This window comes from Oncorhynchus mykiss, chromosome 18, assembly GCF_057628025.1.
Source record: "Oncorhynchus mykiss isolate SJ-2025 chromosome 18, ASM5762802v1, whole genome shotgun sequence".
In the NCBI taxonomy this organism is placed as follows: Eukaryota; Metazoa; Chordata; class Actinopteri; order Salmoniformes; family Salmonidae; genus Oncorhynchus; species Oncorhynchus mykiss.
This window is the reverse complement of record NC_143039.1, coordinates 21159340-21183682: the sequence shown is the minus strand read 5'-3', so window position 1 is coordinate 21183682 and position 24343 is coordinate 21159340. Positions and strand designations below refer to the sequence as shown.

The following is a 24343-nucleotide window of genomic DNA, read 5'->3' as shown; positions in this document are numbered from 1 at the left end:
AAGACTGGATTCATGCCATTTTACCATAGAACTGGTCCTCAATGGAAGAGAAACCTGAACGGCCCAAAACATCAGGGTTTATGTCCTCCAACAGCGAGTTGTTTGTGTTTGCTGCAGGAAAAGTACTAAGATTAAAACCTATTCCCAAACCTATTGTGGCTTTGAGGGAAATGTGGCGGGTCCAGACACTTGAAGACATCGATGATATCTGAACATATCAATTAAGATCTTTCGAAGAATCATCCTTGAGTAATCCACTGTCTTGCATTATCAGTAAAGACACAACCAATTGACCATAACATAAAACAGAGCACAAACATACAGTGAATGATGATGATAGACAACCCAACCACATCTCATGCTCAATGAGGACAGTACAGGACTGACATGCATACAATCATGCGCAGGGTGAAACCCAACCATAAGCAGCTCAACATTGATTTGACTTCCAGTTTGCCAGTTTGTGACAGAGAAACAGCATTGGTTATGTAGCTCGGCATACAAAGAGCCTGATCTTTGAAGACCTCTGAAACTGCTTCAGTTTCTGCCTGGAAAACATGAACTGAGTTTCCCCACCACCACAAATGGGTACTAACACAGGCTTACCTCCCTAAAAAGAGCAGTGATTACTTAATACCCCTTTGATTACTCGTTGTCATAAGCTTTTGAAGCCTGCAACAGCATTGAATCTGCAGAAGCTTGCATTAAAACCAAGAACACCAAGACCCTTGGACAGATGGCAACGTATGGACAGACAGACTGATGGGCTGATGAATGGATGGATGGTTAGACAGACACATTATTGACAAGCAAAATGAATGGGTGAAGGACACCGATATTGGTTGATGATGCTGCCACAACGCCAACAAACTGTATGGGTTAATGGATGAGAGACACAGGGGAGAAATATCAGCTCTTTTTACCCATTCTCAGTCTGTTCCAAACGACTGGTTTGGGGAGGCCGGTTCCTTTGTGATGCTTACCATTGGCTGTGGAGAAGAAGAGTGACTGTTATGGAAAAAGCAGCTAGTATTGTTAGCTCAGACTTAATTCTTCAGGAAAAAACAGATTAAAGATGAATCTCCCAACAGGCCTTGTGAGGAGGAAAATAAATAGGAAAAGGAGGTGATGGACCAGCGGAGAGTCCTGTCAGAGCTTCAGCCTCAAGTGAACAACGTGTTTCCCCAAAGACAGTGGAAAGCTCTGTCTTAACATGGCTGACCCGTGCTGCAACCAGAATCTATGACATGCTGACCGTATCTGACAGATCTTTCTAAAAGTAGCAGTGACTTCTTCAGATGGTGCGAGAGTCGAGAGATGGATAGATTGGACAGCCATGACAGATCTTGACCGCGAAGATGACAAGCTACGTTGAAGCATGACTGATCACGCTCTCTACATGTTGTGCAGGGTGAAATTAGGCACTTGATGCGGAACCAACTTTGTAATCTTTACCTGACCTCAATCTCTGCCCAGATATGACAACATTTCTGGTTGGTTTGGAGGAAGTCCTGCACACTTGTTACACAGGGTTTGTGGGGCTAGAGAAGATTTCAAGTAAACCACAAGGAGATGACAGAGTAGGAGGAAGAGGAGGAGGAGATGAGGAAGAGGAGGAGGAAGTGGAGGAGAAGAAAAGGGGACAGAGAGATTCCATTACCCCCTGGTGTCCTGGAGGTCTGTGATGAGTTATTAGCCCTACGAAGAAGGGATGAGGAAGAGGAAGGGGAATCTTGTCTTGAGCCATCAGTGAAGGGAAAGAGAGGGTTGGTGGCAGCAGGAGACTTCATGGTCCTGCCTATCAGTGTGATGGCCGGGCCATGGGGTTTCAAATTTCTCTGGCTGCCTTGACCTAGAAAACCACAAAAACAATTGTAGAACCTGTTACAATGTGTAGTTTCAATGTCTGTTAAAGACACATTTGTTGTGCCATTCAGGTGTTAGGGAACTACAGAGCCACGGCCCTTAGGAGTGGAACAGTGGGGTTCGTGAGGATGATTCAATCAATGATCTCTCAAATAAATCTGCAGCATTCAATAGTGTAGTTTGATTGAAGGCATCTACTGTAGTTCCCTAACATGAGCTTTTAACTCATGTTAGTCTTGTTGTTATAAGTGTTGCATGTTTTTTTGTGTGTACTTTTAATTAATTTTGTGACGTAAACAATATTTACTGTAGGATCTTTCAAGCATTTTTCATCCTAAAGCTTCCACAATCTTGAGGAATAGAGTCATAGATGCTGCTGGGGCTAAGCAGTGCAGCGTAACCATGACTGTCAGATTGTGTATGCCATGCAGATATGGATAATGCAGTAATGTGGTTGATAATGTGGTGGATGGTGCAATAACGGGCATTCAGTCCAACTCCTGATCATGACCTGTGGACCAATGAGTGTGCATTAAAGCTGGACAACAATACTGAAGCTGTGGACCAATGAGTGTGCATTAAAGCTGGACAACAATACTGAAGCTGTGGACCAATGAGTGTGCATTAAAGCTGGACAACAACACTGAAGCTGTGGACCAATGACTGTGCATTAAAGCTGGACAACAACACTGAAGCTGTGGACCAATGAATGTGCATTAAAACTGGACAAAAACACTGAAGCTGTAAACCAATGAGTGTGCATTAAAGCTGGACAACAACACTGAAGCTGTGAACCAATGAGTGTGCATTAAAACTGGAAAACAACACTGAAGCTGTGGACCAATGAGTGTGCATTAAAGCTGGACAACAACACTGAAGCTGTGAACCAATGAGTGTACATTAAAGCTGGAAAACAACACTGAAGCTGTGGACCAATGAGTGTGCATTAAAGCTGGACAAAAACACTGAAGCTGTGAACCAATGAGTGTGCATTAAAACTGGAAAACAACACTGAAGCTGTGGACCAATGAGTGTGCATTAAAGCTGCACAACAACACTGAATAGGCTAGTATTGTTAGCTGAGACTTCATTCTTCAGGAAAGAAACAGATTTGAGATGAATCTCCCAACTGGCCTTGTGAGGAGGAAAATAAATAGAAGAAAAAAAGACAGGACAAAAACAGATGTGATTTTGTGTGGAAAGGTAGCGTGTTATACAGTATGTGATGGACCAGCGGAGAGTCCTGTCAGAGCTTCAGCCTCAAGTGAACAACGTGTTTCCCCAAAGACAGGGGAAAGCTCTGTCTTAACATGGCTGACCCGTGCTGCAACCAGAATCTACGACATGCTGACTGATCTTTCTAAAAGTAGCAGTGACTTCTTCAGATGGTGCGAGAGTCGAGAGATGGATAGATTGGACATTCATGACAGATCTTGCCCGCGGAGATGAAAAGCTATGTCGAAAACATGACCGATCACGCTCTCCACATGTTGTGCAGGGTGAAATTAGGCACTTGATGCCAAACCAACTCTGCAATCTTGGCCTAATCTCAATCTCAGATATGATATGACAACATTTCTGGTTGGTTTGGAGGAAGTACTGCACGCACGCTGGTTACACAGGGTTTGTGGGGGTAGGGGAGATTTCAAGAAAACCAAAAGGAGATTACATAGTAGGAGGAAGAATAGGAGGAGCAGGAAGAAGAAGAGGAGGAGGAGGAAGAAGAAGAGGAGGAGGAGAGGACGGAAGGAAAAGGGGAGGGAGAGAGATTCCATTACCCCTTGGTGTTCCGGAGGTCTGTGATGAGTTATTAGACCTGTGAAGAAGGGATGAGGAGGAGGATGAGGAAGAAGAGGAGGAGGAGGATGGGGTATCTTGTCTTGAGCCATCAGTGAAGGGAAAGAGAGGGTTTGTGGCAGCAGGAGACTTCATGGTCCTGGCTATCAGTGTGATGGCCGGGCCATGGGGTTTCAAATTTCTCTGGTTGCCTTGACCTAGAAAACCACAAAAACAATTGTAGAACCTGTTACAATGTGTAGTCTCAATGTTAAAGACAATGCTGTTGTGCCATTCAGGTGTGCTGGGAGCCACGGCCCTTAAGAGTGGAACAGTGGGGTTAGTGAGGATGATTCAATCAATGATCTCTCAAATAAATCTGCAGCATTCAATAGTGTAGTTTGATTGAAGGCATCTACTGTAGTTCCCTAACATGAGCTTTTAACTCATGTTAGTCTTGATGTTATAAGTGTTGCATGTTTTTTTGTGTGTACTTTTAATTCATTTAGTGACGCAAACAATATTTACTATAGGATCTTTCAAGCATTTTTCATCCTAAAGCTTCCACAATCTTGAGGAATAGAGTCATAGATGCTGCTGGGGCTAAGCAGTGCAGCGTAACCATGACTGTCAGATTGTGTATGCCATGCAGATATGGATAATGCAGTAATGTGGTTGATAATGTGGTGGATGGTGCAATAACAGGCATTCAGTCCAACTCCTGATCATGACCTGTGGACCAATGAGTGTGCATTAAAGCTGGACAACAACACTGAAGCTGTGGACCAATGATTGTGTATTAAAGATGAACAACAACACTGAAGCTGTGGACCAATGAGTGTGCATTAAAGCTGGACAACAACACTGAAGCTGTGGACCAATGAGTGTACATTAAAGCTGGACAACAACACAGAAGCTGTGGTCTGAGATGATGGTGACACAGTGGACAGCAGACAGACAGCGGAGTGTACGTAGACCAGCTGAGGCAAAACACAGTGAGGGCATTCATACGATGAGGTCATCGTTACCCAAGTTGTTATTATTGGCTTTCTCACTGCCCAGGGCGGGGGTTAGCAGTGATGCTCCTTTCTGTGTTTCGCTGAGAGCTGTGTGGGGAAAAAATGGTTTTATCTGTTTCTGAAGGGTTGGGTTACAGTGGTTTGTAGAGAAATTCAAGTTAGAGCTTCCTTGCCTATCTGTTACTCGGGCAGCACACTCAAAGACTACCCATTGAGTAAAGGAAAGCAAAGGATTCCTGCCTCACTTCATAAAAAGTTCAAATGTCCCTAATAGCTTTAGATACCAGTACGTCTTTCGGTTTCAGTAAACATCTAGGCGTTTTCTCCGAAGAGAGTTAGGCATTTTAGATAACCTTTTTGAGGTGTACCAGAGTATACTCTGATGCCCTTAACATGACATTACAGACTGTAAAAGAAGGGGAAGGTAAAAGAGAGTTGAAAGGTGGAAATTACCAGAGGAAGGGTTATGTGGCTTCACTGTGGCGCTAGTAGGTCCCCTGGGTTGGGTCTTTCCCTGTTGCTTTTCACCGTGTGGAGAGGGGTTGTTAAGGACAGGGGTGGCAGAGGAGGTACTGGGGGTTTTGGTGGGCAGGAGTTGGGGGGGGGCAGGAGGGAGGTCCACGAGATGAGAGGAAGCATTTCTAATACTGTTTCCTCCGTCTGGGTGAGAGAGAAGAGGGAGGTCAACTTTGATTATGGGGACTGGAATCTATGGAGTCACATAAGGACGTACTTTATGGAACATTTTGATGCCCAATATTTGAGGTCAATATCAACAGTTCATAGACAGGCATTCAAATCCATCTCTTTGGCTCTGAGATGAATGTCTCTGAATGCCTTTCATTGACTGTATAAGATTGTAGTTATTTATCTTTTTTAAATAGTGGATGCAGGTTGATTTAACTTTGTCACATAATGTAGTTGTACCTCATTGAAATACACACAGAAAGTCTTGAAAATATAATTGGAAGGAGTATTTAGAGGGACAGAAGGGGTACAGGGCAACTTTGTGCTGCCTTTCCCTAATGGGAAATTCAAGCACGTTTTTTGCATGCAGTGTTGTCATGCAGACTGTTTAAACCCAGCATTGCCACTGGCTTTAAGTGCAACAACTCTGTAAACCAATGAGATGACAGGGATGAAACATGGAGAGAGACGATTGAGATGACTGATGTCAAGAAAGACGTCATGGTGTGTGGACACAAACATATACAATTATGGATTTTGATGGACACTGCTGTAGAGAGAGAGAGTCACAGAGGTTGTGGGGATAGACATGGGAGGAACAAACAGCAGAACAATTGAAAAAGGATGGATGAATAGATCAATGGATGAGCTAGAGAGAGAGAGAGAGAGAGAGAGAGAGAGAGAGAGAGAGAGAGAGAGAGAGAGAGAGAGAGAGAGAGAGAGAGAGAGAGAGAGAGAGAGAGAGAGAGAGAGAGAGAGAGAGAGAGAGAGAGAGAGAGAGAGAGAGAGAGAGAGAGAGAGAGAGAGAGAGAGAGAGAGAGAGAGAGAGTGGAAAAGAGAGAGGGGTAAAGATAAAGTGCAGATTTGGACTGATACAGTATGGAGGGAAACTGAGCAAAACAAGCAGCCAATCCTCTCACAGCGCTTGAGGTCTAAGCAAAACAAAATCACCGTCATGCGTGCCCTTCGCATTTGCTCTGGCAGAAACTTACGCGCATACTTCCAACTCTGTGGCGGCACCGTCCTGTGCAACCACCATCTCCACGATCCAGGGACTTTCTACCTCTCAGTGGACTCAAGGCATGCCAGCATGCAGCCAATCACAACGAACAGCTGCGGTTCTCACCCCCCACCCCAGCCCACCCCTCCCCTCGCAGCAGCGTAGTGGACATAGCCAAGCGATGACTGACTGCGAATAAAGCTTGATATGATTCAAAATGTCAGTCTCTGTTTACCCAGTGGGAACTGTGGCCATTGAGGCTCATTGGAGCGGGGGTCAGGTCTAGCTTCCAGGTGTCTCTCTGGTGGTGCTGTAGAAAATAATATCACGTTTCATAAAGTGTGAATAGGAACGAAGTGCAAAGGTAGCCGAAGGTGTTGGGCAGGAAATGTGTTTGACCACAGAAGGTCTTTAAAGACAGTGAAAATAGTAGTGTTTTTGGCAACAATAATACATTAAAAAACCAATGTGAAAAGTGAAGTGCTTTAGAATGAGAGAGAGAGTAATCACCAAAAGATGTCTTGGGAGATCCTGGGAAACCTTGGTTTTTGGTCAGAGGGAGTCTAGGCTGAGTCTTATTGTGAATAGCTGGGGGAGAAAGGGAATCAAGAGGAGATAGGCAGGATTTCAAGTAGCTACAACATACTCCCTATGTCTAAAGTAGTGATGCTGTAAACCAACACTTTACATTACATAGGCATATTAAATTATTAAAACAGTGTAAAGGCATTACCATATTAAAACAGTGTAATTTAGCTGTCTGGACTTATACACCTGGAACAATATCATGACATACTCTACATTCCTGTACTTTGGAATAAAGCTTAGGTAACAGTGTTGCCTGGACATGCATATGGACATGTAGCATTCCTCGCTGTTTCATTTGGATGCAATATAAAAGTTCTGGTTTCAAGTGATTACACGGAAATGGCTTACCTGGACGAGGTGGGAAAAGTGCACGGGACATGGGTGGTTTCTGGGAAACAAAAACAATCTACAGTTGGTGGACGTTTTTATTGCCACCAGATCCACAGCCACAGTTCATATGTCAACGCTAATACGCTACCCGTGCTAAAGTCATGTTTTCGTTTCATGGTGAGGAAAGCGTTGTGCTTTGTGCTGTCTCCCCTTGAGTGCTACATCACTGGGAGTCTCCCTTGAGACATCTAGCGTACCTAACGTGCCCTTCAGCCTCCCTTAACGGCACATACATCACTCCTGACTTCTGTCTGGAAAAGACATTTCACCAGAAAACATTTATGGTCTGCTGTCTACACTTCACTTACTGGTACCTGACTTAGCCTAACTGACACACACACGCACGCACAAGGGCCATATGACAGTCACACTTGCATATAAGCTGCAAAATCAAAATAGCCACCATGAAAGAGATTGGAAAAAGGATTAGGCTGGGTTTCTGTATAGCTCTTTGTAACATCTGCTGATGTAAAAAGGGCTTTAGAAATAATTACATCTGATTGATTGATTGATTGTGAGTAGGCGGAAAGACTATGTCAGCGCGAGCGTGTCATGTGTTGATTTGCGATGTTCTGCCTGTCACAGCAGGTCTGTGAGGGTGACCCTCTTAAACCCACGTTAAAGAGTCTCTCAGGCCGGGTGCTGGGGTCAGACAGGGGAAGCAGACAGCAGTTTATCGACTCTACTCTGGTCTTATACAGCTCAGCTATGCTCTGCTTCTCACCCTCTCACCCCCTTTGTGTATTCTCCCTCCACAGTGACAGCAGGAAATAGAAAAATATTTTCTTGAAGAAATAAAAATGAGTGGTAGGGTAAAGTTGTAGTGTGAGAATACGTATGCCTGTGGAAGCAATTTAATACAGAGACTGAGAGTCCCGTAGGTCATAGGTTCTTATGCTGTATGGCCAACAAACACAGCACATACCATTGGCTTCACAATAGGGGTCCGGTGCTTGTAGGGTTTCTGGACGCTTTTGTCTGCAAAACATGGAGAAGAAGATGTAAACAATTGCTATTCTGAGAAGAGAGTGTCGGTAGGTCATCTTTTGAAAGTCTGGCAAGTAGGAACAATAAAACACAAAATGGCTCACATGATATGGATGTTTTATTCTTTGTTCTTGAGCCACAAATATTTCTTACAGACTTCTTCAAAAATAAAACAAGGAGGTACTGCCTGAACTCTCTGATTTTCATTTTCCTAAGTATGATATACATACCGCCCATGTAGGGTTGGGAAGTAACTGATTACTGTAATCTGTAATGTAATCTGATTACCCCAAAAATAAAACTGTCAATGTAATCAGTTACATTTCCATCTGAAATATTGTAATCAGATTTCAGATACGTTTTAAAAACTAGATGACTACTTTTTGGATTACTTTTAAATTTGGAAATTATGTTTGCTCAAAAAATAAATACATTATGACACCTTTCTGTTTTCTCAATGGCATTCAATTCATCATTGAAAAGAAGCCGGTAAGTTTACGTTTGTTCCACTTGAGCAAGTCTGACCACAAGTCAGAGACCACTTTGATGACACAACAAATGTGTTTGATGGATCCTTTTTGTCTTCTTCTAATGCCTCTTAAAGGGAAAGTAATCCAAAAGTAACTGAAAGTAATCAGATTACGTTACTGAGTTTGGGTAATTCAAAAGTAATCATTACTGATTACAATTTTGGACAGGTAACTAGTAACTATTACATGTAGAAAGTAACCTACCCAACCCTGCGCCCATGTTGGTTTTGTGAATGACAGGCTTGCTCCAGATTCCGCTGCGTTCGTCTTTGTTGGAGCGGACCCCAAACTCATATGGGGTGTCGGGCTTCAGGTTGTCAACCACAGTGTCGCTGGTGGGGCAGGTCTGGTAGATCCACTTCCTGTTCCTCTCCCTGTAGCGGACGGTGTAGTGTCTGCATGGGAGGGACAAACAAGGCACAGTAAACAACATGCTGATTCTTGTACAGTGGCTTTGCATCTTTATGGCAAACTCTAACCTTTGGAAAATTCTGCCTTCTTTTCTCATTGACCAGCAAAGCACAGCAGGCGTGCTCCACATCATACAGTATGGGTGGCTATTCCAGCTCTACGGCTGTGGTCTGATGAACTATAGGGACTAATATGTTAAACAAGCTTCCTCCGTTAGCTATTGTTAATTCTGGCTCCGATATCTCAGGTCATCTCGTCAGTGTCAACCGATCCCTTTTCATGCCCTCAGGGATTGTCTTTCTGGGTAGCGTTGCCGGCAGTAGCCAAGCAGTAAACAGGAACTGATATTAGCTTTTAATAAGCCACCAGATAGAAAGGGGAACTCTCAGCTGTAATTTAGGTCGAGATCTCCAACGACTCCTCCAACTTACGGAGTGGGGGAAATTCTAGAATGTATTTAAGGTGGAGCATAAATCGAGTGATGGAAAAGTGTGTTTGTGTCCCAGCAGTACAGTCCATGTATTCTCAGTCAACTCCGGCACACACCTGCGTTGGAAAAGACCTCGGTCCATTCCCATGCTCCATTTTCCATAGAAAATAAATGGCACACTTCCTCAACGTTTCTCTACAGAACTGTTATGCATCATAAATCCTCCAAGGTTCGACAGCACAGTACATTGAATGCACGGTATGAGTTTAAATCTAGTCAAGCCTCCATACAGTATGTCATCTTTATACATAGCTAGCAATAACAGCCTGGTATTCAGATCTCAGTGTGTGCACCTGATTTCAACTAGATCCTTCTCTTTTGTGAAAAGCAGATAGTCTGAATGCCTTAACAGTGTGTAACTGCATTCACCTGTCATCCATTTTGAGCTGAGTGAGGCTGTTTCTGTGGAAGCTTTGGCCTGAGAAATGCAACATGGAACTGGAACCAGATGCCTGGCTGGCGGTGCGGTAGGGTATAACTCACCCGTCTTCCAAACAGCCGTTCATGATGTTGCCTGCTTCGTAGGGCGTCTTCAGGAAGGTTCCCCAGGACAGCAGCACAGAGGTTGGGGTGACGGAGCCAATAACCAGGTGGAGTGGCTTCTCCAGGTTGACCTTTCCTGTGAGGACAAAGGTCAAGGGTCATACACTATATTTGCAACAGATTTGATGACCTGATTTAACCTTTTAGATGCGTAGACAGACTGCTGCAGGTACCTGTGCATTGTTTCTTTACGTCGTTGCTCGGGATTGGCTGGACAGCAACAAGATACTTGGGTTCAGCGTCTAAAAGGTTAAAAAATAAAACGTTGTCACATTGATTTCTCTGTCATGGAAAAAGGAATATACCAGAAGGGGGGAAATATTGTCCTGGGCAGTGAAAGAAGGGTTTGGGAAGAAAGAGTCCTGCTGACGCCTGGTGAGTCACTACCCAGCCAGGTCTCTGGTGTTAGGGAGATGGGCTGAAACTATTCAAATCCGCTGTAAACAGAAACAGAGCAGATACACAGATGAAAGAGCTTGACTTTAAGCACAACAGATGAAAGCAAACAGTCGTTCAGATCGTAAGTTGAAATGCAATGGAGTTGCTTGAACTCCTCGGAACAATGGAACGTTGTCCAACCTGCAGAGACTTTAATACATACAGTAAATTCTCTAAGGGGTTTATATTATCCACCCACAATCTAACAGTTGTCTGTTGTTATAATACTTGCCCAAATGCAAACAGTGTCTGAGGCTAGCTAGGAGGGGTGAAATATGGGTATGGATCTGGAACACAGTTAAGACACATCTGGCCGCTTGGATTCAATGTGCTATAAAAACAGTGATCCAAAAATATTGTGTTTCTATTGCATGAGAATGGCGAGCTCATTAATGAAAAACTATACAGAACAAAATAGACAGGATGTGAAGGGTGGAGCACTAAGGGCCTGACTAGGTCCTGGTGTTCAATGGATTAACATAAAGCCAGAGCACCTGAGCTGGCATGCCAGGAGCAGGAGCAGGCTGGCATGGATCGAAGCTGGCACAATGTTATGGGTGGGGCATTGGACAAATGATAGTCACTTGGTTGCTTAAAATAAAGCAAACTGTTGGGTGTGGGGAAACACTTTAAATAAGTTAAGAGTCAGCACAGAAGAGGATCCCAGAGAGTCACAGAAACACAACCATATCCTATTGGACTACTACGTGTGTCATTATTGCTGAGAAGGTTCTGTCTACCCTCTGCTCTCTCGTTGGATCCCTCTGGGCTCTCTCGTGATGAGGTACTTCCATCAGATGTTCTGGAGGGGCACCTGAGACCAATTTAACTTGGCTCTTTGTCGTCGTTGTTTTTGTACGTGGAAGGTCACAGCTTGTACCAGTGAGAAATTATGTTTGATCACTTCTGTTGTCTCTCACACAGGTGAAAGGGCTCAAGGAAAAGTGACTAAAAAGCTGTTCCGCATTGAACAAAGAGCACTCCTTTCACTGATTGGGGAGCCAGCCAAGGGAGTTGTTCCATTCTCTTTAGTCTCTGGTTCCACTTCATAGCCAATGGCCATTGAGACCTTTTCATACGACAAGAGGAAACCTGTTCCTGACCTGCTCTCATTTCGTGCCTATCATAAATCCGAACAGATCAACACAAAACAGCAATAAAGGAACCATATTTGTTTGATTTAATTATGAAAACACTCCGATGTTTACTTTACCTCAAGTGATTTTAGTGAGTGGGAGTATCAAGAAAAATAAGCAACAGCGTATCATTCGAATTCTAACATAAGCATGTGGTTTCACGCTCAATAGATGATCTACACAAGCTGTAAAGTAATCTTCCACTGGCCCTGTGCTGCCCTGCTAAGGTGCCGTAGTGGGCTGGGATGCTGGGATGTATCTCATGAGAGGCTGTGGTTGATGATGAATGGAACCCATTGAGCTGCAGGAAAGGACTTTAAAGAGGAAAGTCAACACTGTGGAATGCTTAGTGTAACTCCTGCCCTTTTCACCCTGTTTGGAGAATCTCTGTGCTCTACAAAGACAGGTTGCTAGGTTTCTCAGAGGAACGGTTTCTCACCCATACTGACGTATGTTGGAGATACAATATACACTGTTATGTTATGACTATCTGATGAATCCCTGAGAGTCAATAGGTTAGTGTGTGTGTGTGTGTGTGTGTGTGTGCATGGTCTTACCATAGACTGGTCTTACCTATCTCAGTCTCGTAGGGCTCTCCATTCTCAGGCAGCTGGATGAACTGTTTAGAGAACATGCTGCTGCCGTAGCCCAGGATGTAGCCCTCCAGCTTGGTGTCAGGGTTGGGCCGGACAAACTTCATCACGATGGTGTCGCCCGTAGCGTTGATGCGAACCTTCATGTTCTGTCTTCTCACTGTTACAGGCCAACAAGTAGAATAATACAGTTGAATTGCATTGTGGATATGATTAGTTGAACTGTGGTGCATTGCACCTAAAGATGCTAGTGCATTCCATCACAGCTAACCTTCAGCACCTCACATGAACATGAGCAGATTGCAAATACTGTGCAGAGCATTTGTGAATTGCATTGATAAGTGCTGCATTTAAGAAACTTCTGGACACAGATTAATTTAGGGGTAATTGCAAGATAAACAGCTGCCTCTCCCCAGGTACCCAAGGGATTAATCAAACTGGATTGTGTTTGTGGTTTTCAGGAAACAGACTGCAGTACTCTTCAACTGCAGCCAATATTACCCTGAACGCATACAGGAGATGGGATAATTGATTCCCCCCATCAGTCATAACATTGGACTATTAGGATAAACCCAAAGGACTTTAAACCACTGATATCGTCAGGCTTGAGGGAGTGCGTAAGCACAGGAGATGTCAAATTAGAAGGTGAAATGCAATGGAGGATGTAACTCTTGAAGATTGAGCTCCAAAGAGTTCAGAAAAGTCATTATTAAAGAACAGAGGCTAAATAGCTGTCTGGGAAATGTCCTAAACATGAGTAATGGAGCTCATTTGAACCTGGTAATACGGCTCTTTAGCTTTGGAAAAGGCTTTCCATTGTCCACCAGGTTCCCATTTCCCACCATGCAGGAACTTGACTGATTCAGCTGCTGGGTTAAAGAGGCTGTTAAATGCTAATGAAAAGCAGGCTTAAAATGCCACATAAAGGGGATCAAGATGGTGTTCGGAAAAGGATGTTGTGGCAGTTTTTTGTCGTCACACACATCAGTCAACAGCCAGCCCTTTTAATGCCCATGCAGGCAAGAGGCAAGGCGAGCGTTCTGGCACTCCAGCTAACCCCAATCATCACTCAGAGCATTAATTAGGTTTTAACGATAGCCTAATCACTCCCATTCGCAGAGCAAACTTGGGACGAACCTTGGATATAATATTGGAGCCTTCATTATCGATGACCCATGAACCTCTTCAATCAAATCAAACTTTATTTGTCACATGCGCCGAATAAAACAAGTGTAGACTTTACCGTGAAATGCTTACTTACAAGCCCTTAACCAACAGTGTAGACTTTACCGTGAAATGCTTACTTACAAGCCCTTAACCAACAGTGTAGACTTTACCGTGAAATGCTGACTTACAAGCCCTTAACCAACAGTGTAGACTTTACCGTGAAATGCTGACTTACAAGCCCTTAACCAACAGTGTAGACTTTACCGTGAAATGCTGACTTACAAACCCTTAACCAACAGTGTAGACTTTACCGTGAAATGCTGACTTACAAGCCCTTAACCAACAGTGTAGTTCAAGAAGAAGAGCATATTTACAGGGATAGACTAAAATAAAAAGTAATAATAAAAAGTAACACAATAAGAATAACAATAACAGGTGGCACTGGTACCAAGTCAGTGTGCAGGGGTAGAGGCTAGTTAAGGTAATCTGCACATGTAAGTGGGGGCGAAGTGACTATGCATAGGTAACAAACAGCGAGTAGAAGCAGTGTACAAAAGGGGGGGGGGGGGGGGGTGGCAATGTAAATTGTCTGGTAGAGATTTTATGAATTGTTCAGCAGTTTTATGGCATGGGGGTAGAAGCTGTTGAGGAGCCTTTTGGTCCTAGACTTGGCGCTCTGGTACAGCTTGCCGTGCAGTAGCAGAGAAAACAGTCTATAACATGGGTGATTGGAGTCTCTGACAATTTCATGGGCTTTCCTCTGACACCACCTATTATATAGGTCCTGGATGGCAGGAAGCTTGGCCCCTGTGATGTACTGGGCCGTTCGCACTACCCTCTGTAGCACCTTGTGGTCAGATGCCGAGCAGTTGCCATACCAGGCGGTGATGCAACAGGTCAGGATGCTCTTGATGGTGCAGCTGTAGAACCTCATGAGGAGGTGTAAAACAAACAAACAACCATATTTGTGTGGTGGGTGAATTAACTGTTTACATGGATACTTGTGTCCATTTCTCTTCTCCACTTAACCCCAAAAAGTAATCTTGAATTCATTTCTCTTCTCTGCTTAACTCCAAAAAGTAATCTTGAATTCATTTCTCTTCTCTGCTTAACTCCAAAGAGCAATCTTGAATTCATTTTTCTTCTCTGCTTAACTCCAAAGAGTAATCTTGAATTCATTTCTCTTCTCCCTTAACCCCAAAGAGTAATCTTGAATTGTTTGGAATATAATTGGAGGGGGGAAAGGATGTTTTGCTTGTCATGTTTCTGCTTTCGAAGATCATATTTCTAGTGGCGCCTTTGATTCTAACTGTCATTAATAAACTTATCTCCCCCGGCAACATGACATAACCTCTGCTTACCTCAAGACACTTGTCATGTTATTGCTGACTCCCTTTAATTTAACAAGAAGGATGTTTTCAGTCTCTGGCTTTATAGCTGCAAATCCATAAGGTTTTATTAAAGAGACCCTAGAATTACAAGGACTGTAATGTGTTTTTGTAATGAGTTTATAGAGGACCAGATGACCACTTCACCCCTTGTGGAGACACAATGGAGAATGATGAAGATGAAGAATGATACTTGCTACAGTAGGAGAATGTGGAAGACATTATTATGTTAAATAATACCAAAAAATGAATACTAAAGCTTATGGAAAGGCTTACTCATCAAAAATGCAGGTTGATGTGTATTGTCATCCATCTTTCCCTGGAGGCAGAACTGAGAGATTTCCGCCACACCCTTAGAAAAAATGGTCCCAAAAGGATTATTTGGTTGTCCCCATAGGAGATTCCTTTTTGGTTCTATGTAGCTCTATTGGGTTCCATGTAGAACCCTCTGTGGAAATGGTTCTACATGGAACCAAAAGGGTTCTACATGGAACCAAAAAATGGCTCTTCCAAGGGTTCTCCTATGGTGACAGTTGAAGAACCCTTTTGGGTTCTAGATAGCACCTTTTTTTGGCTATATTGTAAAAAATTAATGGGGAAAAATGTGATTATTTTGGGGGGTCTTAGTTTAAGGTTAGGGTTAGGCGTAAGGGTATCGTACTAAACCACAAATTACCTCTATGTCCCGCAGCATAATCTCAAAACTTTTACTTGAGCAACCACTGTAGCAGTGTGGTTAAGGTTAGGGTTCATGTTCATGTTAGAGTAAGATTTCAAATCAGATTTTATGACTTTGTGAGTATGCCAGCTACACTCTTAGCACCTTTTTTATATCTAGAACCTTAAGGGTTCTTCGGCTGTACCCACAGGAGAACCCTTTGAATAACCATTTTTGCTTCCAGATAGGACCCTTTTGGGTTCTATGTAGAACCCTTTCTACAGAGGGTTCTACATACCCAAAAGGGATATATCTGGAACCAAAAAGGGTTCTCCTTTTTTTCTAAGAGTGTGAGTGTAGTGACCACACTGCAGAGCTGCCTCCATTACATGAGTCATACCAATAAATGCCTTCCTGCATAAAAAATAGCCTCCTCATGCTGGAAAGCTTGTTAGCTATGTTGTGTTCTGTTGTCAATGAAGTTATCCTGCTCTTGACGAATGTTTCAAGTTTTACGTTTTAAATGTCACATGCACAAGAGCAGTGAAATGCCTTGCTTGCAAACAAAAATGCAATAATCAATAACAATGTAATACTAGAAAAAACACACAATAAATATGAAGAACACAATAAGTAAGTAAGCATACTTACATACAGGGTCAGTTCCAGTACCATACTGTATTTACAATGTGCAGGGATACTGGTGTGATGGAGGTAGATATGTACAGGGGTATGGTGACTAAGCATTAGGATATATAATAAACAGAGTAGCAACAGCTTGTGCGTGTGTGTAGTCAGTATAAATGTATGTGCATATTATGCGTGAATGAACAGATTATGGAGTGAATGGGTGTGTGAGTATGCATAGAGATAAAAGGTCACTAGTCCTTGTAGCTATTTGGTTGGCTATTTATCAGTCTTATTGCTTGGGGATAGAAGCTGTTCAAGATCCTGTTGGTGTCAGACTTAATGCACCGGTACCGCTTGCCGTGCGGAAGCAGAGAGGATAGTCTATGTCTGGGGTGGTTGGAGTCTATAATGATTTTCCGGGCCTGCCTTTCTAGCCTACCTGATATAGATGTCCTGTATGGCAGAGAGCTTGGTCCCAGTGAGGTACTGGGCTGCCCGCACCACCCTCTGTAGAGCTATGCGATCGAGGGCGGTGCTACTGCCATACCAGGCAGAGATGCAGCCAGTCAAGATGCTCTCAACGGTACAGATGTAGAACCTTTTGAGCATTTGAGTGCCCATGCCAAACTTTTTTAACCTCCTGAGGGGGAAGAGGTGCTGCAAACTTGATGATGGTGTTGGAGTTGTGTGTGGCCACGCAGTCGTGGATGAACAGGGAGTAAAGGAGGGGACTAAGCACACACCCATGTGGGGCGCTCGTGTTGAGGGTCAGCAGGATGGAGGTGATGTTGCCTACCCTCACCACCTGGGGTCGGCCCGTCAGGAAGTCCAGCATCCAGGGACAAGGAGAGGTTGAAAATCACAGTGAATATGCCAGCGAGCTGTTCTGCGCATGCTCTGAGAACGCGCCCTGTAATACTGTCGGGCCTGCGGCCTTTCGAGTATTGATATGATTAAAGACCTTTCTTACGTCGGCCTCAGAGAGCGAGATCCCCCAGTCCTCTGAGACGGTGATGGCCCTCACGCCCGGCACGATGTTGTTGTTGTCCAAGTGTGCATAAAATGCATTGAGTTCGTATGATAGAGAGGCATCGTTGATATTAAAACCTCTTAAGTCGACCCCCTACTTTTTCGAACATTCTGTTAAAAATCACGCAACATTTCAGCGTCCTGCTACTCAGGCCAGGAATATAGTATATGCATATGATTAGTATGTGTGGATAGAAAACACTCTCACGTTTCTAAAACTGGTTAAATCACGGCTGTGACTATAACAGAGCGTGTGTTTCATCGAAAAGCGCAAGAAAAACTGGTCACTGAAAACTGGAAAAAATATCCATGCGCCACTTGCATGTATTACTTGCATGTTTACAGGACACCAAATGAAATGGTGCTGAGATTGCAATTCCTACAGCTTCCACACGATGTCGCCAGTCTTGTCAATTTCCTGGGAGTTATTTCTTGGTCAAACAAAGGAGACCCCATTCCATCCGGTCTCCGACAGGAAGTTTTGGAAGAGAGATTTCCCGAACATGATTTGAAGACGTGGAGCTATTGAATACACATCGCCCCGTGATCAATTTGATAGATTATTAACGTTTACTAATACCTAAAGTTGGATTACAAAAGTATTTCGAAGTGTTTTGTGAAAGTTTATCGTCGACTTTTTTAATTTTAAAAAATGACGCTGCGTTTTGAAACTGTGTTTTTTTCTGAATCACACAGTTTCCATAGATGGATATTTTGGGTATATATGGACCGATTTAATTGAAAAAAAGACCCAATAGTGATGTTTATGGGGCATATAGGAGTGCCAATAAAGAAGCTCGTCAAAGGTAATGAATGTTTTATATTTTATTTCTGCTATTTGTGTAGCGCCGGCTACGCTAATTATTTTGTTTACGTCGCCTTCAGGTATTTCGGGGTGTTGCATGCTATCAGATAATAGCTTCTCATGCTTTCGCCGAAAAGCATTTTAAAAATCTGACTTGTTGGCTAGATTCACAACGAGTGTAGCTTTAATTCAATACCCTGCATGTGTGTTTTAATGAACGTTTGAGTTTTAACGAGTACATTTAGCATTTAGCGTAGCGCATTTGCATTTCCAGGTGTCTAGATGGGACGCTTGCGTGTCGGGTCGACGTAAGATTAAGAATTCCCAGTAACAAAGTCCTCTAGAAAAAACAATAATTTTTAAGCATTAGCAGCAGGCATGTTTGATTTGGCCAACTGTGAGTCTTCAGGAGACAGATTGTGTGCGATCATCAGTGTCCGTCTTCAGTCTCTTAAGCGATCTTTGGGTTGTTTGTTCTACAGATTGGCATTGGCATCCTGTTGCCTTCTCAAATGGTGGGAAAGCATGGAAGTTTGACACTTAAGACATGTGTAATCATGCATGGTGGTTTCTCGGCACGGATGTGGTGTTTCATAGTTGAAGGCATTCCAACTGCAGCTGATTGACCCAAGTGCAGAACTCAGTGTGAGGCTGATCACAAGTGAAAACAGTTGGTTTGGTTACATGACCCTTAAAGTGAATAACAGCCAGCCTTCAGGGTATTGCGCTGAGGGAAAAAGTCTAGCTAGCATCTAATCCTTTGGCAGACTTTGAGATATGTTAGTCAGAAACAACTTATCTTCCAGCAATATCCCAAATCGTTGTGTTTGTTTGTTTTGTATATTGAATAAGGAACTAACAAACTTCACTCAAACCAAACCTTGAAACACTTACAGTACATTCTGTTGTGGAACATGGTTCTTCCATTTCTCCCAAATTGAGCATACCTGTACCTTCTAATTAAAATGACACATCTGTAACAAAAGTCCCCTAAATCTCCAGATACTACTTTTGGTTAGAGCGTTGATGCGTTGGACTAGTAACCGAAAGGTTGCAAGTTCAAATCCCCGAGCTGACAAGGTACAAATCTGTCGTTCTACCCCTGAACAGGCAGTTAACCCACTGTTCCTAGGCTGTCATTGAAAATAAGAATTTGTTCTTAACTGACTTGCCTAGTTAAATAAAGGTAAACAAAAAATAATAATAATCGTCCCTCATAGCTTCTCTGGGCTCATATAGCATATATTGTCCAGTCACATTTAGGTGGACTTGATCTCAATGCTCTACAGCTGTTGATTCATTCCATAACTCCAGGGGCTTTCACTGGCAGCACATGCATGGACACATGTTGAAAAACACACACGTTCACTCCTACTGTATTCTCTTTGACTGTGTCCATCTGGCATGAGTCCAACTTCTCCCTTTCATTCGTAGAGCATCAGTCCTCATTCAGCTACAGTAGTGGGGCACAACAGCCCCCGCCTCTCCGCCCTCATCCTCACCAAAGAGGCGGTAGTTAACGTGAAGGCAGGGTATATTTACACCGAGCACTGTAGCACAACTGATGAGTGGCTTGGTGTGAGACTGAGCCGTCTCTCTTTCATCTCCTCTAATGAAGTTTGACCATGCGTGAAGAGCTGGGGGCACAAACACGTCTCCAGCTGCCTGCACAACCACAGCTTCAACATACTCCGAGCTCAGATACTCAGGTACACACATGTTACCTGTTTACAATGTACACCCGCCGCACGGAAAGCAAAGCAGGCACTTGAAAATTCAACAACATGTATTTTTTAACAAGAAGCTTCTCTGCCTGAGATTGTGGAGTGTGCAGAGGGGAGATGTTGGCCCAATCCCAAACCCAATCCCAAACCTAATCAAACCCCTCCCAGCTGTGTTAGAGTATCATTGATAGACACTGCAATCACAAGGCTACATCCTCTGGGAAGTCCACTGGACAGCAGCAACATGATCATTAGGATAAGACTTCTAGTCAACAAACAGTGGCGCTCACATAGATTCACCTTTTTTAATCATGGGAACCTGTCCAAGAAACACCCCAAGACAACCAACAGGCAGAGATACACACACACACACACACACACACACACACACACACACACACACACACACACACACACACACACACACACACACACACACACACACACACACACACACACACACACACACACACACACACAGCGATGTCCTACTATACTTGTGAGGACTTTTTTGGCATCAACAATTCATTCCCATTAAAAATCCTATTTTACCTAACCCTAAACCAAACCCTTACCCTAACCTTAAACCCTAAACCTAACCCTAAGTCTAACCATAATTCTAACAATAAAACTAACCCCTAAGCCTAAAATAGTCTTTTTACAAGTGAGAACAGGCTAAACGTCCTCACTTCTATGACTTTTTGTTGTTTTACTATTCACATACACACTGCCGCTAAAAAAAATGTTTGATATTGGCGAGTGTTTGCATGTGAGCTAATACAGTGTATCGATCATCCATTGGTTATAGCCTGACATTTCCCTTTTCATTTCTAGGAGAGTAAATTCATCATATTGCATAACTACTGTATGTTTAATGGGACAATCAGTACGCTGCTGAACGTCCTGTAGCTCAAATCATCTGAACATGATCTCTAACAAGAGGCAATCCAAGCTCCAAACAAACATTACAATTCTACAGTGAGACCAAAAAGCATCAGAACAAAACTCAAGGAAACATAATCTACGTACCGGTAACAAACAAACTTCTGCTTTTCATTCCGTTTTTGTATCAAACTCATTCTTATCTTGCACAGTCACAGCTACAAGTTGCAAGACAGATATACAATGGTTTTACACCTGAATCGAAATGCTTTGCATTTATGGTCAGTAAATCGCTTGGATGAAAGCGTCTGCCATTCACACTGTGGTTTCGCTGCAGTCAAGTCTGCACAACTCTACACATTATGCAATGTCCTAAACATTTTGGTCAATACTTTTGCGATAACTTCATGGGACTTTACCAACTGGACCATGAAACCTCTTGCAATTTGGTTTTGGCAAGCTATTTCTTTCTATACAACGTGAATGGCATAAGGAGAATACATGCAAAGTCAGCAAAACATTGCATTGTCCACAATGCACAATGATAAGCATCAACAACACCAAAACACTTTCCATCACACATGCATTGGCAAAAACAGAATATGCATGCTCAAAACTATACATAAAACATGTAACACAAAACCATACTATTCAGAAACACAATACGCCTGACTTTACAGAACGGCCAATCTGTGCACTTGCCTCTAATCCTCTGTGCAGGGATGCAGTTGAGGAGAATGGATCCGGAGAGGAGCAGGAGAGGGACTCTGAGGAGCATGGTGCCTGCTATAGAGCTCTCTGGACAGGGATGCTGGACAACTTCACTAAGGTAGCAACTCAATTTAGGACTTGTGCAGCGCTCCGTGGAAACACTGTGGAGTAGAGAGGACCACCGGACCACGAAGCATCTATACTAGCAGGATAGGAGAGGGGTGGGGGTGGGAGGGGACTGGTGATGTCACAACCCAACCCCACACACCCTATTCCTAGGTGGGTGGCTAAATGTGTGGAATCTCACTGAAATGTTTCCCTCTATTTTTTTTCCCTCCCTCCTTTTTTGTATCACCCACCCGGTTTTCCCCTCCCCTTCCTCCTCCTCCAGCCCTCCTCCTCTTGTGTGTTATTTTATTATTTATATTTATTATTTATTTATCCTTTGTTTAACTCAAGTGCTATTGCAATGTAGATTCCAGGAGGCGCCAATGTGGTGGGCAAAACAGGGTGGTGGCACAGGAGGAGCACAGGAGTGGCACCCTCGCTCCATCCTAACCTATGGCCTTGGGGGTAAAGTTAAACTCATGCAGTGTAGTTTGTATGGCACACTACCATCCCCACCTCTGCCCAACATGTGCACACTGTGCAGACTAACCAGTACCATGTTTTTAAGCCCTTTGCTTTTGGAACGCACTACACAACATCACAGTACATTCTCTCTGAGCACAAATGACACGGGTGGAGCAGCGCCAAAGGGTATCCAAATCCAACCTCCACTGGAGCTCTTTGGGAGGCAGTGACCATGCTCTCCCGCCAAGAAGTCCAGCCCCTGACATAGAGGAGGTATGAGGGGCGGTAGTACAGAGGAGAGAAGGAGGAGGGGATGGAGGGAATGAGGGGTATCCACACACTTCCTTCAAGCTGATTATGTTAGGAGCCCCATCCAACCAACACGTGCCATCACATGCGACAGGATACCGACTAGTGGAGACAGTTGTTCCAGACAGAGCGCTTGCCTCTGCTCCATCCCACAGGAACTGAATAAAGGCGTATTCATGATTCATGCTGCCCTCCACTTAATCACGAAATCCAGATTTTACACAATGGACAAATTAACGGGTGACTGACTGACCGCCAGAAGTATGAATAACAGAAACCAAAGCACACATATTCTGACTTAAAAAAAAAGAAAGGTTGTTAAGGGAAAAACGCAATGTTGAAACTTGGGAAAGACGTTAACCCCTCATACTCATTGGACCGTTCCTGCCAGAGACACAGTGACCAACAAGCATTGACACGCAGGTAACCAAAGTCAACACCCAAGCTGAGGGGCGGACAGGGACCGGAAATCAGCCCTGGCATTTCTAATACACCGGCTCATTTTCTTCCTTGTGGTCCCCACACCAGACCATTTCTTCCTTGAGGCCACCATTATTAGCCAGATTGTGATCATTTTGTGAAAAAAGGTTTGGCAGGCCCACTAGGCTAAATGGACAGGCCCATCTGCCATTTGCCCGAGATGCCAGATGTCCAGTCCGCCTCTGCCCAAGTCCTGTACAGTTGTGAAACTTCAGGCTCCTTTTTCTCCTCTTGACTGCGAACAAAAATGTTGTTATTGCCTGACCGGAGTTTGTCCCCAATAAAACGTTTTACCTCAGAGCACGTCTCTCACATTGTTCTGCCAATTAGGATAATGTCTCAATGGTTGAGTGACCCATTAATGTTTATCTCTGACAGTAAGGTACAGACCGTTCTGGTGTTTGTACACTTCCTATAGAGGTAGATCACAGTCTCTATGAACATGGCACTGCTAACGATGCTAACGAGGGTCATTAATTGATGTGACTTATTGTTTTGTACATTGAGTTCTGATTATCAAGCATCACTTGAAATTTGTGAGAAAAACATAGGTGTTTATTGGCTTCAGATAATAAACAACTGATTGTTTTGTTGTTGTTGTTTTGCTTAATTGATCTCATTTAGACTATTGAACAAAGTGTTTAAGCCCACAGCTTGGTTCTTTGTAAATCATCATTAAAACAGTATTTCTGTGTACGTACATGCCCATACAGTATCTAACTGAATCCGATCACAAAAAAAATCTGAGGACAAGTTCCCACAGGCTCAAATTGATAGGAGCCGTTGTTGTTGTGAATGGGAGTCTCTTAAACCAATTGAAGCGTTTCTTCAGCCAAAGCATCCCAGTCTTTAGTGGTACAGAGTGGGAGCAGCACCTGCACCACAACACCATGATGTCGAAACCACTGGAGAGACTGGATCGCTCTCCAATCCACTGACAAGGTTGCTCAAATTAAAAAATAAACCTCTGTTCTATTCTCTACTCTATTTACAAGGAAAACCATCTCTCCTCAATGGCCCCTTTGTTTCCCTCTCTGGGAAGAGTAGGTGACGAGAGAGAGAGAGAGAGAGAGAGAGAGAGAGAGAGAGAGAGAGAGACAGACAGACAGACAGACAGACAGACAGACAGACAGACAGACAGACAGACAGACAGACAGACAGAAAGACATTCAAGAGGAAGAATTACTTTACAGTTTTCACAATTATAAACAATACTAATGGACACAGAAGGAGATAAACCTAAAAAATTCAAAATCTTTTCAGATTTGCTCAGTTGACTCAGTAATTTTTCACAACCCACATGAGGAAAGTACTTTGTTGCTCATGATGGCTTCCTGCTGTTTCAAAAGTTTGTCACTGGCGCTGTTGATGTTTTCTTGCTGTGCTTCCTTCCCTGTTCCTTTCCCATCTCAATCCTCTGCAACAAAATGAATTGCCACCTGGGCTTCGTCAAGCCACGACCCCCAGTTAAAACACTCCAGTGTTGAATGCACCCCACTAAAAATCCCTCAGCACCACACGCCAGCCTGTGGA

General features: G+C 43.5%; 1 protein-coding gene across 31 annotated transcripts in view; it reads right to left on the bottom strand.

Moving 5' to 3' along the window:
- LOC110495495 (target of Nesh-SH3) overlaps positions 1-21638 on the bottom strand; it is a 30488-nt gene extending 8850 nt beyond the window's left edge. Inside the window, exons 1-15 of one of the 31 annotated variants that reach the window (XM_036951885.2) lie at positions 21440-21638; positions 12435-12614; positions 10461-10529; positions 10228-10363; positions 9048-9238; positions 8252-8304; positions 7285-7324; positions 6859-6936; positions 6584-6658; positions 5115-5321; positions 4671-4748; positions 3645-3860; positions 1661-1852; positions 924-989; positions 25-111 (exon numbers count right to left, since the gene is read on the bottom strand). In XM_036951885.2, the coding sequence (XP_036807780.2) occupies positions 25-111; positions 924-989; positions 1661-1852; positions 3645-3860; positions 4671-4748; positions 5115-5321; positions 6584-6658; positions 6859-6936; positions 7285-7324; positions 8252-8304; positions 9048-9238; positions 10228-10363; positions 10461-10529; positions 12435-12614; positions 21440-21515 (1744 nt within the window). In that variant the 5' untranslated portion in view covers positions 21516-21638. Of the gene's footprint in view, positions 1-24; positions 112-923; positions 990-1660; positions 1853-3644; positions 3861-4670; positions 4749-5114; positions 5322-6583; positions 6659-6858; positions 6937-7284; positions 7325-8251; positions 8305-9047; positions 9239-10227; positions 10364-10460; positions 10530-12434; positions 12799-21439 lie in introns of those variants that run through there. The other 30 variants (XM_090206751.1, XM_090206753.1, XM_090206756.1 and 27 more) reach the window with 30 other exon arrangements.
- Between the last annotated feature and the right edge of the window lie 2705 nt (positions 21639-24343).